At 44.6% G+C, this 20,640-nt stretch overlaps 1 protein-coding gene across 2 annotated transcripts in view; it reads right to left on the bottom strand.

Annotated features, from left to right (window-relative positions):
- The window catches only part of eif2a (eukaryotic translation initiation factor 2A), a 121,792-nt gene that overhangs the window by 25,055 nt on the left and 76,097 nt on the right, over positions 1–20,640 (bottom strand). For both annotated transcript variants that reach the window (XM_034165456.1, XM_034165457.1), the window contains exon 13: positions 14,573–14,680. In XM_034165456.1, the coding sequence (XP_034021347.1) occupies positions 14,573–14,680 (108 nt within the window). The remainder of the gene's footprint in view (positions 1–14,572; positions 14,681–20,640) is intronic.

The raw sequence follows: 20,640 nt of genomic DNA, 5'->3' as shown, positions 1-20,640 counted from the left end.
ACAGTATTGAATCATTAACCTCGCCATTGTCATTGGTCTCAAGAAATACAGAAATTTGCTCACTGATGTGCTTCCCAAAAGCTGGGTCAGAGAGTAGCATAGGATTAAAGCGCCAACTGTAGGTTTGCATGGGAAGCAAGAGTTTGAGAGTAACACTAACAGGACTATGGTCCGATATTAATATGTTGTGATACTTACTGCCAACTATGTTGGAAATTAATCTGGAGTCAACCAAAAAATAATGGATATGTGTATAAGATTTGTGAACATGGGAATAAAATGAATAATCATAGTCAACCGGATGCTGCAGTCTCCAAATGTCCACAATTCTTTTTGAACTAGATAAATTGTTAAGGGTCTGTACAGAGAGAATGTTGGGAGGTGGAGCCATGGAGAACCTATCCAAGTATGGATCAAGGTAACAATTAAAATCCCCTCCAACAAAAATGTAACCTGAATCATCATCTGGAATCAAATCAAACACTTTTCGAAAAAATACCGGGTCATCCGAATTTGGTCCATATAAATTAACAAAAGTCACTGGGAAGAGATTGATAAGCCCTTTCACAACAATGAATTGACCATTGGGATCTGTCATGCGTGAATGAAAACTAAAAGGCACAGATTTACGAAAGAGAATTGCCACACCTCTAGCCTTAGACGTGAATGGAGAATGGTATGACTGAGAGATCCAATTGGCCCTAAGTTTATTATGTTGTGTGGCCTTTATGTGTGTTTCTTGAAGAAACATGATGTCAGCTTTTAATGACTTCAGATGTGCAAAAACTTTACCACGTTTAATAGGGTGACCAAGACCACGAACGTTCCAAGAGACCAGAGACAAAGTATCAACAATATTGCTCATTATTAACCAAAAAACAGACCGAAATATCAAACAAAGTACAGTTGCAACAAAACAAAAAACACATTCTAGTGTTTGTCTGACAGTGAGGAAGACACATCAACAAAAAAAAAAAAAAATACACTGACACAGAACCTATGCATAAACAACTCCACCCATTGCTTCCCCAAACGAAGCTGGGCTACCCACATTACCATTTGGGGCCACAGGCCAAAAAAGAGAGAAAAAAAAGAAAAATAGGCTGGCTACTGTCCTACGTAGACCCCCAGAAACATTTAAAATAAAACAAAATGCCAACCATTAGAATTCAGATTGGTCATTCGCATCGCGGCCACCATCTATCTGACAGAGGTCTTTGTCTATAAAATTCTTAGCGTCAGCAGGGCTACTGAACACTTTTACCTGCCTGATGATGAACGTGAAGTGAGAGTGCTGGATGTTTTTCTCCCGCAATACTCTCAACACTTCCTTAAAGCTCCGTCGTTGTTCCATAACTTCCATCGTGTAGTCAGGAAAAATGTAGATCTGTTTCCCACCATAATCCAACGTGCGCTGTCTCACAAACTGCATAATCTTCTCCTTATCTTGAGCAAAGTGCACTCGTGCGATGATGGTACGCGGCTTCAAGCCCTCCGCTGGTTTGGGTTGAAGTACGCGGTGCGCCCTGTCGATGACTACAGGCTTGTCAAAGTTTTCCGCCCCAAGTAACTTAGGAATCAGATGGGAGTCGGAAGGCCTTCCCTTCTCCTCGTCCTCTGGGATACCCACTATTTTAATGTTGTTGCGTCTAGATCTGCCCTCTAAATCCGCAAGCTTGGAGCGAAGCACACTGTTTTCTTGTTGTATAGCCGTCAGCGATGTCTCCAAACACTTAATTCGCTGCTCGTGGTCCGTGGCCTGATTTTCCACATCCGTCACCCTCTCAATCAGCACTTGTTGGTCGGTCATGAGACTTTGAAACTTCTCCTCGAACTTGTCAAATCTTTCGTTGAAAGAGTTGGTGATGGATTTAGAGATTTTCTGCCAAACAAGTGGTATCTCGTCCTCGTCATCGCTAACCATCTCACATGGGCTTGTGGTTGCAGCATGGCTAGCTTTAGCCATAGTGGTGACCCTTTCCATTACATTTACCGGCCACTGACGTGATTCAGCTGATAAAAAATACAGTCAGACGACTTGTACTGTATTCAAGTGGTAGATGGAGGCTCTAATGTTGACAAAAAATACGTTTTAAGCATAAAAGTGGTTCATGCCCCGAGGAGCAACATGTCTAATCGGCAGCCATCTTACTAGCCCCCCTCATGTTGAGTGTAGTTTTGAGCGCTGAGTTTCAACTATCCACAAGAGTGTCTACTGATTGGGCATTTTCCAAACATGAAGCTAAGACATCAGGCAGTCTAGCTTCAAGTTCAGTTGTAGTTGAGGAGTTGATGCATAATCGCAGTGATAAGTAAGGTTGTTGTTCCACTAAACACGGCAGCAAAACTGTAAACCTAATTAGTGATCATAGACCACTGATGTAAGAGGCATGATGTCAATATTTGTGACAGCAATACCACGTGCGAGAACCAAATCCAGGGTATTTCCACTAATGTGTGTCAAGTCCTGAATGCATTGCTGAAATCCTAATGCATCCACAATTCCCATAAATGATTTGCAGAGGGGATCAGAAGGCTTATTTATATAAATGTTGAAGTCACCAATAATCAGAATGTTATCTGCACTAGTTGACAAGTTAGAGATGAACACACCAAATTCATCTAAGAATTCAGAATATGGGCCAGGAGGCCTATATACAGTGACAAAGTAATACGGCTGATTTTTATGCTTCTGACCTTGGCAATACGTAACATTGTGGGCAGAGCGGATAATCAGATGCTCAAACGAGTTATATTTGTGACCCCCAACAGCTAATTAGCTAAACTAGATTAATGAATAAGAGCAACACCCCACCTTGCTTTGCATCACGAGGGACATGACTAAATGTATATGTAGGTGGGCAGGCCTCATTTAAGGGGAGGACAGCTGTAGGTTTAAGCCAGGTTTCACATAACCCAAACCTATCTAAGTGATGATCAATAATTGGATCATTGATCAACAATGATTTTGAGGACAGTGATCTTATGTTAATGAGACCCAGACTAAGGACCTCAGGGGGGGTGACAATTGGATTGTTTGGGTTTAGGGGTGGTTCCAGAGCAGCATATATAAGATGCCTAGAAGTAGGTTTAGGTTTGAGACATTCCACACGAGTTGTAGATAGCAGACATGAAATATCTGATATATATAACAGCTAACAGGCCATCCTCAATTTCAACATTATCTAATGTAGTAATGGGTATTAAGTTTGCAAAGCATATCTCTCTATGATTTTTATGAACACGTCTACGGAAGCAGGCCACAGTCTCAACTTGTTGAATTTCCCTCCCTGGCAGATAAACTGCACTATCACCATAGTGGATTTTCTGCACTAATTTCCCTGCTAAGCTAATGGATTCCACAACCACATTTGTCATAAGCCGTGCAGGGTCTCTAATCACCTGCTCTGTGCTCTGCTGTAAAGTCCTAATGTTACCCTGCCTGCAGAGCTCTATCTATGTTCGCTGACATCGGTGTGGGAGTGCGTCTGTGTGAATGGATGCATGTGAGGAATCATTGTAAAGCGCTCTGAGCATCTGTTGCAGATGGAAAAGGGCTATATACTCGTAAATGACCATTTATGTGATATCATTTTCAATCTCATTATTGTTGTTTGTAAAAACAGATCTCCCCAGAAACAGACCCTGTCACCGCTGAAACGCTTTAAAGAGTGGCGCACCGACCTACAATTGTAGAACCTTCAGGTTAGGTAGGTAGGTAGATACTTTATTAATCCTGAAGGAAATTATGTGGCGTTCTGTTGCTCCCATTCCTACAAATAAAATACACATATTAAAAGTGCATATAAAATAAAAATAAATAAAACAGCACAATAAAATTCAAGAAAAAAGTAGGAGGAGTTTACGTCCCTGGGGGAGGTGATGGTCTAGTGGTTAAGGTGTTGGGCTTGATACCAGAAGATCATGGGTTCAAATCCCCGCCTGACTGGAAAATCACTAAGGGCCCTTGGGCAAGGTCTTTAATCCCCTATTGCTCCCGGTGTGTAGTGAGCGCCTTGTATGGCAGCACCCTGACATCGGGGTGAATGTGAGACATTATTGTAAAGCGCTTTGAGCGTCTGATGCAGATGGAAAAGCGCTATATAAATGCAGTCCATTTACCATTCCATTTACCTACATGGGACATTTCCGCCTCACATCTCCTGCTCCTGGCTGAAGTGGCTGCATTATGCACCCTGACAGCTCGAAGGACAAACGAGTTCTTCAGTCTCTCAGTGGAATCTGACGGAGCTTCTCTAGTGGGAGAAGACCGAGTTCAGGGGGTGGTTCTGATTGGACAGGATCGCCCTGATCTCAGAGAGCGCCCTGTGCTCCACCACCTTCTCCACAGAGTCCAGACCCAGTCCAACCACAGAGCCCGCCTTCTTAATGAGCCGGTTCAGCCGGAGAACGTCTTTTTTTTTTTTTTTTTTTTTTTTAGAACTGCCCCCCCAACACACAACACCATAAAAAAGGACACTGGACACAATGGACCGATTATACATGTCCAGAAGGTTCAGACTGACACTAAAAGAAGGCAGCCTTCTAAGAAAGTAAATCGTGCTCTCTCCCTTCTTCTACACAGTGTCCATGATAACAGCTTGGGACCTCGGCGAGGGCGGTCGCATCTCCTCCTCTCTCCTCTATCTCTGCTCCAACCTTCAAAGTCTCTACTTCACCAGACTGTGAATTCTTCACACTATATTGGATTAACCATGGAATTGATCAGCTGGTGTCTGAACACTATTGACACCATTTTCTCTACAAGAAAATCAGGGCCGGGGGACCCTGTGTGCCCAGATGGAATCTACCCTGCGAGCTATGTTCTTGATTGTTGGGAGACGTGGCGAGTCACATGCTTTGCGCCATTCTCTGTGGCGGACATCGAGGATCTATTTATATTTGGTTTCATAATAGAAGGGCTGGTTCTTATTGGTTTATGTGCTGCCCTGACCTACCGGAGAATTGGCAAGACGGCTGCCACGACAACCACGACCCCTCAACTGTCTGTCATGATTAATGAGTTGGGCAAGGCGATACATTCTCAGACTGCTTTAACTCTTGAACTCGGAGCAAAATGCACACCTTGCAAAAGATGATGTCGGAGACCGGGGAATATTCATAATTGATCTGGTTGTTCATGTGAAGCTATAAAGGTGTTTTTCACTGCTCCACCCTAAACATGACAGGCTTATCAGCCTCTGAAGGACAAAATGCCCCGTTGTTTTCCTCCAGAAGAATTTCGACAGCCTTAGTGAACATTCGGCTGCCTCCTTATCGTCTCTAAACTCCAGTACACACAGAGAGAAACTGACTCACACATGGACAGAGACTGAAAGCATGCTCCACCTCCTCCCTACCCCCCCTCCTGTCCCCATCCACCACCCCATCCCAGCCCCTGCTCACACACTCCTTTCCCCCTCCGGGGGCTGTGCAGTTTTAAAAAAATCAAAGAGGGATATGCTTTCCAAACTTAATACCCATTACTACATTGGATGATGTTGAAATTGAGGATGGCCCAGTGGTTGTTCCAGCAATAGCAAAGATTTCATGTCTGCTACCTACAACACGCGTGGAATGTCTCAAACCTAAACCTACTTCTAGGCATCTTATATATGCTACTCTGTAACCACCCCTAAACCCAAACAGTTCAACTGTCAACCCCACTGAGGTCCTTAGACTGGGTCTCATTAATATGAGATATATAAGTTCACTGTCCTCAAAATCATTGTTGATCAATGATCTAATTATTGATCATCACTTAGATATGATTGGGCTATGTGAAACCTGGCTTAAACCTACAGCTGTCCTCCCCTTAAATGAGGCCTGCCCACCAGCATATACATTTAGTCACGTCCCTCGTGATGCGAAGCAAGGCGGGGGTGTTGCTCTTATTTATAAATCCAGGTTTAGCTTATTAGCTGTTGGGGGTCACAAATACGAGGTCTATTAGAAAAGTATCCGACCTTACTATTTTTTTCAAAAACCATATGGATTTGAATCATGTGTGATTACATCATACATGCTTGAACCCTCGTGGGCATGCGAGTTTTTTCACGCCTGTCGGTTACGTCATTCGCCTGTGGGCAGTCTTTGAGTGAGGAGTCGCCCACCCTCTCGTCAATTTTTTCATTGTTTAGGAATGGCTCAGAGACTGTTGCTTTGCTTGATCAAACTTTTTTCAAAACTGTAAGGCACAACTGAGTGGACACCATTCGATAAATTCAGCTGGTTTTCTGTAAAAAGTTTAACGGCTGATGAGAGATTTTGGTCTGTAAGTGTCGCTTTAAGGACGGCCCACGGCACCTGACAGCGATCTGCGCTTCGAGGCGGCAGCGTCTCGCCGTTTCAAGTTGAAAACTTCCACATTTCAGGCTCTGTTGACCCAGTAAGTCATCAGAGAACAGAGAACTTTCAGAAGAAGTCGGCATGAGGAGTTTATTCGGACATTCCATTGTTAACAGACATTTTGTAATGAAAGAACGTGCGGGCAGAGTCGCATGTCGGGCCGGACCTGACCGTGGGGGGTCGCGACAGGAAAAACACCTCCGTTGGAAACCTTAACGGGCAAGTTGGAACATGCCCAAGCTGTTAAACAATTTCTCAGTTACTCACTTGTTGAAAGCCATCAAAAGCCGCCTGAATTTTACAAATGTTTTCAACACGGAGGTGTTTTTCCTGTCGCGGTGCACACAGATTCGCCGAGTCGTCACGAAACGACTCGGCGAATTTGCGTGCATGTCTTTCATTAAAAAATGTCCTTAAACAGTGGAATGTCCACATAAAGTCCTCATGCCGGCCTCTTCTGAATCTTCTCTGTTCTCTCACGACATCCTGGGTGAATTAAGCCTTAAATTAGGATGTTTTCAGGTCGAAACAGGCCGACAACGGCGCCTGGAAGCGATACGCGACGTCCCGAAACACCCCATAATCTCTCATCAGCTATTAAACTTTTCACGGAAAACCAGCTGAATTTCTCGAATAGTGTCCACTCGGATATTCCTCACAGGTCCAGAAAAAAGTTTGATAAAGCAACGCGCGCCGTCTCGAGCAGCGTGTGAAACAAAGGAATTCAGCCGAGAGGGCTGGACCACATCTCACTCAAGGGCTGCCCACAGGGAAATGACATCATGACACATGTGAAAAAACTCACGCATGCGCACAAGGGTTCAAGCATGATTGGTGTAGTCGCACGTCATTCAAATCCATATAGTTAAAAAAAAATAAAAGTGTCGGTTTCTTATCTAATAGACCTCGTATAACTCATTTGAGCATCTGATTCTCCGCTCTGCTCAGGATATTACACATTGCCAAGGTCAGAAGAATAAAAATCAGTCATATTACTTTGTCACTGTATATAGGCCTCCTGGCCCATATTCTGAATTCTTAGATGAATTTGGTGCGTTCATCTCTAACTTGTCAACTAGTGTAGGTAACATTCGAATCAATAGTGACTTTAACATTCATATAAATAAGCCTTCTGATCCCCTCTGCAAATCATTTATGGACATTGTGGATGCATTAGGATTTCGGCAATGCATTCGGGATTCGACGCACATTAGTGGAAATACCCTGGATCTGGTTCTCGCACGTGGTATTGTTGTCACAAATATTGACATCATGCCTCTTACATCAGTGGTCTCTGATCACTCACTTATTAAGTTTACAGTTTCGCTGCCGTGTTTAGTGGAACAACAACCTTATATATCATTACGGCAATGCATCAACTCCTCAACTAAGACTGAACTCGAAGCTAGACTGCCTGATGTCTTAGCTTCACATTTGACAAATACCCAGTCAGTAGACAGACTTGTGGATAGTTTAAACTTAGCGCTCAAAACTACACTCGACATGATTGTGCCACCTGTGTTAAAACCGCGCTCCCCCAAATCACAGTCACCTTGGTTCAATGATTATCTGCGTGACCTCAAGCATAAAGCAAGAGGTCTAGAACGGAAATGGCATCGTTCAAAATTAGAAGTATTTCACCTTGCGTGGCGTGATGCTATCTTAGACTATAAGCATGTATTATTGGCTACAAAGTGGACCTATTACTCTGATTTGATCAACAAAAACAAGCATAACTCAAAGTTCTTGTTCGACACGGTGGCAACACTTATTCATGGACAACGACCTGTAGTTCGCTCTCCTTTTACAGCACAAGATTTCCTGGATTACTTTGGGAAGAAAATTGACACTAAAATGCCAGTTTAAAAAAATGTGTCTTTAGTTGCTGTCTAAAAACATCCACAGAATCCAGTGAGCGAAGAGAACAGGGAAGCTCATTCCAGAGGTGAGGTGCCACAGCTTTAAAAGATCTGTCCCCTCGAGTTTTAAAACAAGTTCGGGGAACCATCAGCAGGTTCTGATTGGAAGACCTTAAACTCCTGCTGGAAACATATGGCTGGATCAGGTCCTTAATGTATTCCGGTGCCTGCCCATGTAGAGCTCTAAAGGTCAGCGTCTGTGATAATCCTCCTCTCCACCCTAGTAAGTACTGATCTAGGCTCAGGTGGGGCCATCAGATCAAAGAAAACACAGCAATGGTCACTCAGAAAAACATCCTCCACACACACATTGGCAATATGCAAGCCCAATGCAAAAACTAAATCCAAGGTGTGACCTTTAGTGTGGGTGGGGCCTGACACATACTGCTTAAAATTAAAAGCCTCAACCATTGATATAAGTTCCCTAGCTGGGCTGGAAGTGTCATCATCAATGTGTAAATTAAAATCACCAATAATCAAAACCTTTTCCAGACAAATTATAGATGTTAAAAAAATCAGTAAAATCCTTAAGAAAAGTCCCAGCATGACCTGGAGGGCGATAAATCAATATGCAATAAAATTTATTAGAGGAACCAACTTCCATCATAAGCGCCTCAAAAGAGGGGGCGTGTTCTGCGCTTGTGAGTCTGCATGTGTACCTGTCCAGGTACACCGCAGCCAGTCCTCCGCCACGGCGGCAGGGGCGGGGCTTCCCAACAGCCAAGCAACCCACAGGACAGAGCTCATTTAAATGAATGAACTCATTTTCCCTCTGCCACGTTTCTGTGAGGTAAAGAAAATCCAGGTTTCTCCTGACGAAAAGCTCATTGATAGAGAGCGCTTTATTTGCAATGGAGCGGGCATTCAGTAGTCCAATCCGACTCAGCGTTAACGAATCCGTCGAGCCGACGGGGCACAGCGGGATTGCCTGCAGACATCTCCCACGATCACGTGACGCCCAGCTGTACCAGCAGGACCGACGTTGCTCCGTGGATGTACACACAGAGAGCCAAGATGAACCTGAAGCCCAGGCACATCCATCAGGAATCCAGGGACGTACAGGCCGAACCTCGTTATGCAGATGGGTGGTGGGATGTGTAAACAGGGCAGCACAGCCAGCCATATCCTGCAGGAGGAGGACCGGGCACAGCCATCTACACCTCCGATGTATACGGGCCGCCGCCCATACTTCACACCTGACCCAAACCTGGACGCCTGCAGCCTCTTCTTCTCCTCCTTTTAGGATTACCTGGACATCGCAACAACATCAGGTATTCCTGGGAGGAAGGAGGGCAGACGAAAGGGGGAGGAAAAGTTTGTTTGTAGCGATCCCAGTCATTAAAGAGGCATTCCATTGACTCTTTAATTTTGAAAAGAGAGCTGCGGTCGTAAGTCCTTACAGCACAAACACAACCGCTGCCTGTCAAAGCTAATATAACAGCACACACGATCAGAACCAAAACAAAAATTTGACGCGGCAACAGACGAGCAGCAGCCAAAACAAACACAGGTGCCATCTTGTCCCAAATAACTAAAGTGGTGAATGATCTTCTGCTTGCAATGGATTCGGACACCACTACAGTTCTGTTGCTGTTAGATCTCAGTGCTGCATTTGATACAGTGGATCATCATATTCTACTTGATAGGCTGGAAAATCATTTTGGGATTACTGGGAGTGTCCTTGCATGGTTGACGTCATAGTTGACCAGTCGTTCTCACTGTGTTTTGTACAGTAACACTACCTCTAACCTTAGTGACATGAAATTTGGGGTTCCACAGGGGTCTGTCTTAGGCCCCCTGCTTTTCTCTCTTTATATAGCACCCCTTGGGCACATACTGAGTGATGCTGAAAAACTAATTCATGCATTTATTTCCTCTAGGCTGGACTATTGTAATTCATTATTATCAGGTTGTCCTAAAAGTTCCCTAAAAAGCCTTCAGTTAATTTAAAATGCTGCAGCTAGAGTACTAACGGGGACTAGAAGGAGAGAGCATATCTCACCCATATTGACCTCTCTTCATTGGCTTCCTGTTAATTCTAGAATAGAATTTAAAATTCTTCTTCTTACTTATAAGGTTTTGAATAATCAGGTCCCATCTTATCTTAGGGACCTCATAGTACCATATCACCCCAATAGAGTGCTTCGCTCTCAGACTGCAGGCTTACTTGTAGTTCCTAGGGTTTGTAAGAGTAGAATGGGAGGCAGAGCCTTCAGCTTTCAGGCTCCTCTCCTGTGGAACCAGCTCCCAATTCAGATCAGGGAGACAGACACCCTCTCTACTTTTAAGATTAGGCTTAAAACTTTCCTTTTTGCTAAAGCTTATAGTTAGGGCTGGATCAGGTGACCCTGAACCATCCCTTAGTTATGCTGCTATAGACGTAGACTGCTGGGGGGTTCCCATGATGCACTGAGTGTTTCTTTCTCCTTTTGCTCTGTATGCACCACTCTGCATTTAATCATTAGTGATTGATTTCTGCTCCCCTCCACAGCATGTCTTTTTCCTGGTTCTCTCCCTCAGCCCCAACCAGTCCCAGCAGAAGACTGCCCCTCCCTGAGCCTGGTTCTGCTGGAGGTTTCTTCCTGTTAAAAGGGAGTTTTTCCTTCCCACTGTCGCCAAGTGCTTGCTCACAGGGGGTCGTTTTGACCGTTGGGGTTTTTACGTAATTATTGTATGGCCTTGCCTTACAATATAAAGCGCCTTGGGGCAACTGTTTGTTGTGATTTGGTGCTATATAAATAAAATTGATTGACTGATTGATATTGCAGCATTTTGGGATTACCTTTCACTGTTATGCAGATGATACTCAGTTATACATGCCGATAACTGCTGGTAATCTCGTTCACATAAAATCCTTAGAAGATTGCCTTGCAGCAGTGAGAAGTTGGATGTCTAGAAACTTCGTACTTTTTAACTCTGATAAGACTGAAATGATGGTTCTTGGTCCAGTGAGACATCGGCATTAATTTGACCAATTAACGCTCAGCCCTTTGAGTTTGGTCTGCTTGAGGTTTCTTCCTCAGAGGGAGTTTTTCCTTACCACTGTTACTCTGGGCGTTGGTAAGGTTAGACCTTCTTTGAGGCAACTCTGTTGTGATTTGGTGCTATATAAATGAAAATAAATTGAAAATTTTAGCTGCGGCAGGTCCCCGTTTCCCCCCAAGCTGGCGGCGGCGTGACTACATGTTGCTGTGGCTACCACACACTCACTTTGCCTCAATTCGGAAAACGGACTGTTTCAAGTTTAGTGCACATAAACAATGTCAAATGTATATGTGTTGTCTTAATTCTGATGTGTGTCATTATTACAGTAAACAAGTCATAATTGTGGATTAATTGCTGTATCTTGTCTGAGGTAATTTGAGTGTGGACGTAATCTCATTGTTGTTGCACTTGTAATGACAATGACAATAAATCTCATCCATCCATCCATGTTGGCTTTCCAGCTCAGCCTGGTGTCCAGCTGCAGGTACCTGTAGGTGGAGATCACCTCCACCTCCGATCCCTCAGTAATGACGGGCTGCAGAGAGGTTGGCCTCCGTCGGAAATCGAGCACCGCCTCCTTCATCTTGGTGGTGTTCAGCAGGAGCTTATTCTGCTGACACCACCTCCCAAAATCCTTCACCAGGCCCCTGTACTCCCCCTCCTCACCCCCCCTAATACAGGCCACAATTACAGTGTCATCAGAGAACTTCTGCATGTGTCATGTAGCTGAGCTGTACTGAAAATCAGCAGTACAGAGGGCGAAGAGAAGGGGCGAGAGCACTGTGCCCTGAGGAGCTCCAGTGCTGCAGACCAATGTGGAGGACCTACAGCCCCCCAGCATGAACAAACTGTGGCCTGTTGGTCAAATAGTCTGAAATCCAGCGTACAAGGTGATGGTCCACAGTTTGTCCTGCAGGAGGCTGGGATGGATTTTATTAAAAGCACTGGAGAACTCAAAGAACAACATCCTCACAATGCACCCCCCACATCCAGGTACGTAAGTGCACGGTGTAGGAGACAACTACATCCTCAACACCCACCTTCTCCTGGTAGGAGAATTGGAGGGGGTCCCTCTCCATCTGTACCTGAGGTCATACAAGCTGTAGGATCAGTCGCTCCAGTGAGCGCGACCGGCCTGTAGTCCTTCAGCTCCTGAGGCCGACCTTTCTTTGGGACTGGAACACTGCAGGATGTTTTCCACAGTGAGGGAACCCTCCCCACCCACAGGCTCATGTTGAAAACGTGCTGTTGAGGGTCTCCCAGCTCAGCAGCACAGGCTGTCGGGAGCCGTGGACTGACCCGGTCTGGACCTGTGGTCTTCCTAAGATGGAGATGTTGCAGCTCCTTAACCACCTGATCTGCCCTGATGGAGGGAGGAGTGGAGACGGGAGCAGCAGTCCCTTGAGAGACAGAGAGAGAGAGAGACAGAGAGAGAGAGAGAGACCCTCACCATGCAACCCAACTTACATATTGGTGGAAAGAGGCAAGAGTAGTATCCAAGGTGACATGATTAAAATCACCAGAAATGAGAAAAAAATGCATCTGGATACTGGGACTGAAGCGCCGTGGTGACATTGTAGATGGACTCACACAGTGCCTCTGCCTCCACACTCGAAGGAATGTAAACACAGAGCACAATACCGTGAAAGAACTCACGGGGTACATAATACGGTCTGATGCTAACAGCTAGCAGCTCCAGGTCACAGCTGCATTTCACAGTTTTAACTGTTAGATGGTTTGGATAAGACCTCCACCTTTGCTTTTCCCGCTGGAATTGGGACTGCGATCTGCACGCACCGTGGAAAAGCCGGGCAAGTCCACATTAGCATACGGTACATAGCTGGTTAGCCACATCTCTGTAAAGATAAGGTTGTTTCAAAGAAAACAACCTTATCCTGAAGTAAGTTCTGAAGAACTGATTCTAGACAATATGGCCGCTTTCCTGTGTCTTCTGTTGTGAGGACAGGAGACTGATGTCAGGCGTGGCCACAGTCATGACAGGGTGCTAACGAGCGACCTCATCTGAGATGATGATGCAGTTTCAAAGTGTGAAAAGCAGAAAACACTTTTTTTCCCTACAGCTTCCATCATACACCATCCAAAACACTGTGAGACCAACAAAGAAGACACCCGACATGTGGGTGAGTCCCAGCAGAAGACGACAGACACCGTGACTGACCCTGAAACCAGGGACATCGCAGGGAACCTGGATGTCCTTGTGAAAAAGGTGAGCCTGGCCGCCACAGTCAGAAGACGAGGTTTCTGCTGACTAGGGATGGGGATTTTACCATTATCGATTCCCTTACTGAATCCCTTATTGATACCTGTGAATGTTCTGTGGACTAAAAGTTGGCTTCACAGGTTTTCTATGTCAACAACATTTTATTGAGTCTTAAAGTAAATAAATATGAAATTGGTCACTGGATCCTTAAACTCTGGACATAAATAGAAAGAAATAAAATCTGTAGTTTTTGTCAAAAGCATTTCCTTTCAGACATTAATGGCATGAATGTCTCTCCGTACCTCTGAGCTGAGCTCAGCCAGTTGCACGTCAGCATCAGTGTCATTCATAAAGAACATAGGACGTCTCATTGTGGGAGGAAAACATTTTAGTCTGCTGTCTGTGTTAGAGTGTTTGTAAAGAGGTGTCATTTGATTTAAAGTGGTAATACGTTTTGAAGTTATTAATTCCGGACTCTAACGTGACTCGGCAGAGAGCGGCGCAGCGCTTGGAGCTGTGCGAATGGAACGGAGGACGACTCTCGTTTCTTGCCTGCAACAAGACAAGAATCCCAGTTAGTGACGTAAATCCACACTAAAGTGACTCACAATTGACATGTTTTAATGGCTTTGAGAGGAGTTTGAGAAGCGGAGTTGACGCTTCTGAGAAGCAGCAAAGCAGAGAACCAACGAAGCAGCAGGTTGGAGCATTGCTTTGTTGGTTCAAGCTTCAAAGCGGAGCAGTTACAGAAGCTGTTGATTACAGAGCCGCTGCAGGGTCTGTAATCAACATAGAGAAATTATCATTTTCCAGACAAACACCCTCACAAAACAACAGCCGCTCTGAAGGACTGATAAGGGAATCATTCAGCAAAAAGGCTGTTGATGTCGGTGGATCGAATCATTTCTTAACAATGCTCGAAAATAACCAGTTTTTGATACCCATCCCTACTGCCAGCTCATACGAAGTTTCTGCTGACTCATGCAGGGTTTTCTGCTGACTCATAGGGAACAGGACCCCGTGGACCAGACTCCCTGTTGGCTGGTCCATATTTAAATCCATGTAATGTGACGTTCAAAATAACATTATTAAACTTCACCTGTTTAGCGGCTTTGCGAGCTTCTCGTTGCCTCTGTTTCTTCAGAGCTGCTTTGGACTTTTCTCCGGTAGCTCCAGGTTTCATGTTCTGAGGTGGCTCGTCCTCGTGCTGAGGAGACAGCACATGAAGAAGGACACAGGCTGATCTGAGACACAACACTTTACTTTAGGAAGCATCGTGGCCCGCGGATATCTGCAGCAACTAACTCAGGACAATTTACACAACGTTCACATGGGCTTGAAGTTACAGCCCCAAAATGAGAAAGAGTTGGGACGGTTTGTAAAAAGCAAACAAACGAACAAAAAAGCAATGATTCTTACATTTACTTTGACTTTCAAGATTCAAAGCTTTGTTATATACAAGGTGTGTTAGAAAAGTATCCAACCTTTTTATTTTTTTTCAAAAACCATATGGATTTGAATCACATGTGATTGCGTCAGACAAGCTTGAACCTTCATGCGCATGCGTGAGTTTTTTCACGCCTGTCGGTTGCATCATTTGCCTGTGAGCAGGCTTTGTGTGAGCACTGGTCCACCCCTCTCGTCTATTTTTTATTACAAATAAATGTCTGAATGATTTGGAGCTTTGCTGCATCAATTTTTTTCCAGAAACTGTGAGAGACCTCCAGGTGGATACCGTTCGGAAAATTAATGTGGCTTTCAGGGACGATTTTATGGGGATTACACAGATTAAGGAGTGATCCAGACAGTTTAAAGACCGCCCACAACTGCTGAGAGCGCGCCGCGCTCCGAGCGCCAATCGACAGGCTCAAACCCCGCTGGAACAACCAGATCATTTCCAACGTGAAGGCTTTGTTGATCCGGGACGTCGTCTGACTTTCACAAAAAGGCAGAAGGCGTGGACATCAGCAGTTTTTCCGGCACATTCCACCGTTACAGGAGTTTTTTTCATGGAAAGAAAAGCGGAGGGATGCGCCACGGCTCCGTTCATTACGCGGGACAAAACCACCTCGGTGTTGGTCTCACAGGACGGTTTTCAGGTGGATTTCAGACGGATTCCGGTTGCTTTTCAGTTGTGTGATTATCCGATTGTGATTGAGCATGAGCTGGACATGCCCCAACATGTCCAGTGAGGCTTCATCACGGCGTTGCTTTGCGCCGAGCGGCTGCACCGCGACGCGCGGAACTCATCCGCACGTCTGTCTTAATGTAAATGGAATGGTAAATGGACTGCATTTATATAGCGCATCTGCATCAGACGCTCAAAGCGCTTTACAGTTATGCCTCACATTCACCCCGATGTCAGGGTGCTGCCATACAAGGCGCTCACTACACACCTGGAGCAATAGGGGATTAAAGGCCTTGCCCAAGGGCCCTTAGTGATTTTCCAGTCAGGCGGGGATTTGAACCCATGATCTTCTGGTCTCAAGCCCAACACCTTAACCACTAGACCATCACCTCCCCTGCCAGAAAAGTGCTGATGTCCACATCTTTTCACAATTCCTGTGCTAGTCAGATGACATACCGGATCAAGACAGCGTCCAGTTTAAAAATGAACGGCACATTTCACTGTTACAGGAGTTTTTGTCATGGAAAGAGAAGCTGCTCCACCGCGCGTCGCGGTGCAGCCACTCGGCGCAAAGCACAAAGCACAAAATTTTAACTATTAGAGAAAAAATTACTCATAACCATCCCAAAGACGTATCGTTATCTTTGGCTGCTTTCAGTGATGCCTGTATTTGGTTAGACTCTTTCTCTCAGATTGTTCTGTCTGAGTTATTTTCATTAGTTACTTCATCCAAACCATCAACATGTTTATTAGACCCCATTCCTACCAGGCTGCTCAAGGAAGCCCTACCATTAATTAATGCTTCAATCTTAAATATGATCAATCTATCTTTATTAGTTGGCTATGTACCACAGGCTTTTAAGGTGGCAGTAATTAAACCATTACTTAAAAAGCCATCACTTGACCCAGCTATCTTAGCTAATTATAGGCCAATCTCCAACCTTCCTTTTCTCTCAAAAATTCTTGAAAGGGTAGTTGTAAAACAGCTAACTGATCATCTGCAGAGGAATGGTCTATTTGAAGAGTCAGGTTTTAGAATTCATCATAGTACAGAAACAGCATTAGTGAAGGTTACAAATGATCTTCTTATGGCCTCGGACAGTGGACTCATCTCTGTGCTTGTTCTGTTAGACCTCAGTGCTGCTTTTGATACTGTTGACCATAAAATTTTATTACAGAGATTAGAGCATGCCATAGGTATTAAAGGCACTGCGCTGCGGTGGTTTGAATCATATTTGTCTAATAGATTACAATTTGTTCATGTAAATGGGGAATCTTCTTCACAGACTAAAGTTAATTATGGAGTTCCTCAAGGTTCTGTGCTAGGACCAATTTTATTCACTTTATACATGCTTCCCTTAGGCAGTATTATTAGACGGTATTGCTTAAATTTTCATTGTTACGCAGATGATACCCAGCTTTATCTATCCATGAAGCCAGAGGACACACACCAATTAGCTAAACTGCAGGATTGTCTTACAGACAAAGACATGGATGACCTCTAATTTCCTGCTTTTAAACTCAGATAAAACTGAAGTTATTGTACTTGGCCCCACAAATCTTAGAAACATGGTGTCTAACCAGATCCTTACTGTGGATGGCATTACCCTGACCTCTAGTAATACTGTGAGAAATCTTGGAGTCATTTTTGATCAAGAGTAGAATGGGAGGCAGAGCCTTCAGCTTTCAGGCTCCTCTCCTGTGGAACCAGCTCCCAATTCAGATCAGGGAGACAGACACCCTCTCTACTTTTAAGATTAGGCTTAAAACTTTCCTTTTTGCTAAAGCTTATAGTTGGGGCTGGATCAGGTGACCCTGAACCATCCCTTAGTTATGCTGCTATAGACTTAGACTGCTGGGGGGTTCCCATGATGCACTGTTTCTTTCTCTTTTTGCTCTGTATGCACCACTCTGCATTTAATCATTAGTGATCGATCTCTGCTCCCCTCCACAGCATGTCTTTTTCCTGGTTCACTCCCTCAGCCCCAACCAGTCCCAGCAGAAGACTGCCCCTCCCTGAGCCTGGTTCTGCTGGAGGTTTCTTCCTGTTAAAAGGGAGTTTTTCCTTCCCACTGTAGCCAAGTGCTTGCTCACAGGGGGTCGTTTTGACCGTTGGGGTTTTACATAATTATTGTATGGCCTTGCCTTACAATATAAAGCGCCTTGGGGCAACTGTTTGTTGTGATTTGGCGCTATATAAAAAAATTGATTGATAGATTGATCCGGTATGTCGTCTGACTAGCACAGGAATTGTGAAAAGACGTGGACATCAGCATTTTTTCGGCACACTGAGACAGACGTGCGGAGGAATTCCGTGCGTCGCGGTGGAGCGGCTTGGCACAAAGCAACGCCGTGACGAAGCCTTCTAGGACATGTTGGGGCATGTCCAGCTCATGCACAATCACAATCGGATAATCACACGACTGAAAACCAAACGGAATCCGTCTGAAATCCACCTGAAAGCCGTCCTGTGAGACCAACACCGAGGTGGTTTTGTCCCGCGTAATGAACGGCTCCGTGGTGCATCCCTCCGCTTTTCTTTCCATGAAAAAAACTCCTGTAACAGTGGAATGTACCGAAAAAGTGCTGATGTCCACATCTTCAGCCTTTTTGTGTAAGTCAGACGATGTCCCGGATCAACAAAACCTTCACGTTGGAAATGATCTGGTTGTTTCAGTGGGGTGTCAGCCTGTCGATCGCCGCTCGGAGCGCGCCGCGCTCTCAGCAGTTGTGGGCGGTCTTTAAACCGTCTGGATCACTCCTTAATCTGTATAATCCCCATAAAATCGTCCCTGAAAGCCATATTAATTTTCCGAACGGTGTCCACCTGGAGGTCTCTCACAGTTTCTGGAAACAAATTGATGCAGCAAAGATCCAAATCGTTCAGACATTTATTCGCAATAAAAAAACGACGAGAGGGCTGGACCAGTGCTCACACAAAGCCTGCTCACAGGCGAATGACGCAACCGACAGGCATGTAAAAACTCACGCATGCGCACGAGGGTTCAAGCTTGTCTGACGCAATCACATGTGATTCAAATCCATATGGTTTTTGAAAAAAATAAAAAGGTCGGATACTTTTCTAACAGACCTCGTACACAGTAAAGAAACACGTTTCCCTGTACAATAAAATTCTTACTTTGCTGCCCACACTGGATGTCCAAATATACAGTGAGGAAAATAAGTATTTGAACACCCTGCGGTTTTGCAAGTTCTCCCACTTAGAAATCATGGAGGGGTCTGAAATTTTCATCTTAGGTGCATGTCCACTGTGAGAGACATAATCTAAAAAAAAATCCAGAAATCACAATGTATGATTTTTTTAATAATTTATTTGTATGTTACTGCTGCAAATAAGTATTTGAACACCTGTGAAAATCAATGTTAATATTTGGTACAGTAGCCTTTGTTTGCAATTACAGAGGTCAAATGTTTCCTGTAGTTTTTCACCAGGTTTTCACACACTGCAGCAGGGATTTTGGTCCACTCCTCCATACAGATCTTCTCCAGATCTTTCAGGTTTGGAGTTTCAGCTCCCTCCAAAGATTTTCTATTGAGTTCAGGTCTGGAGACTGGCCAGGTCACTGCAGGACCTTGAAATGCTTCTTACGGAGCCCCTCCTTAGTTGCCCTGGCTGTGTGTTTGGGGTCATTGTCATGCTGAAGACCCAGCCATGACCCATCTTCAATGCTCTTACTGAGGGAAGGAGGTTGTTTGCCAAAATCTCACAATACATGACTCCATCCATCCTCCCTTCAATACGGTGCAGTTGTCCTGTCCCCTTTGCAGAAGAGCACCCCAGAGTATGATGTTTCATAAGAGGGCTTCTTAATGAAAAATTAACAGGTCTGTGTGAGACAGAATTCTTGTTGGTTGGTAGGTGATCAAATACTTATTTGCAGCAGTAACATACAAATAAATGATTTTTAAAAAAAAATCATACATTGTGATTTCCGGATTTTTTTTTAGATTATGTCTCTCACAGTGGACATGCACCTAAGATGAAAATTTCAGACCCCTCCATGATTTCTAAGTGGGAGAACTTGCAAAATCGCAGGGTGTTCAAATACTTATTTTCCTCATTGTATATATAAAAATGACTAAGTAAAAAATATCTAAATATAATGGAAAAACAAATGAAATAACATAAAATAAGCATGTTGGTAAGAACAATAGAATGTAACAAAGCGATATAATAAAATATAAATATGCACTATAAGAAGGGAAATATAAATATAAAAAGTATACTTGTGTAATGGCATATGTACATAATAGTGCATCAGTGTGCAACATTCACTGTTTTGTGCAACGTTCAGCAGTAAATGGTTTCGTGCAAATGAGCCAATGGATTCAAGTTAACGGGTGTTCTAATAGAATAAAGTGATCGTAATATACTAAAGTGTCAAATGGAAGATAAAGTGACCAATGGTGGGGGGGGCTCTGTCCTTAAGGGGGAGGGGGGTTCAGCTGTTTAACAGTCTAATGGCTGTGTGAAAGAAGGAGTTCTTGAACCTAGTGGTTCTGCATCTCACAGTCCTGAACCTGCGGCCTGAGGGGAGTAGTGTGAATAGTCCATGTTGGGGTGAGTGGGGTCTTTGATGATAGAGACAGCTCTCCTGTGGACTCTGCGGTGGTAGATGCTCTGCAGAGAGGGCTGACGCAGTGCTTATCACGCTCTGCAGGTGTTTGCGGTCCCACACAGTAGAGCTGCCGTACCACCCAGTGATGCAGGTGGTCAGGACTGACTCAATGATGCAGCTGTAGAAGTTGCTGAGGATATTGGGTGCCATCCCAAATTTCCTCAGCCTCCCCAAGAAATACAGCCGCTGCTGAGCCTTCTTCACCACCTGTGTGGTATTGAATGTCCAGGTGAGGTCATCGCTGATGTGGACCCCCAGGTACTTGAAGTTCCTCACCCTCTCCACCTCAAGACCTCGGATGAACAGCGGCTGGTGAAGCCTCCTCTCCTTCCTCATATCCACCATCATCTCCTTGGCGTTGTCTGTGTTGAGAGTGAGGTTGTCGTTTCCACACCACGT

Source organism: Thalassophryne amazonica, unplaced genomic scaffold (assembly GCF_902500255.1).
Source record: "Thalassophryne amazonica unplaced genomic scaffold, fThaAma1.1, whole genome shotgun sequence".
Lineage (NCBI taxonomy): Eukaryota > Metazoa > Chordata > Actinopteri > Batrachoidiformes > Batrachoididae > Thalassophryne > Thalassophryne amazonica.
Note: the sequence above shows the minus strand (reverse complement) of the source record. Positions and strands in the feature narration are given on the sequence as shown.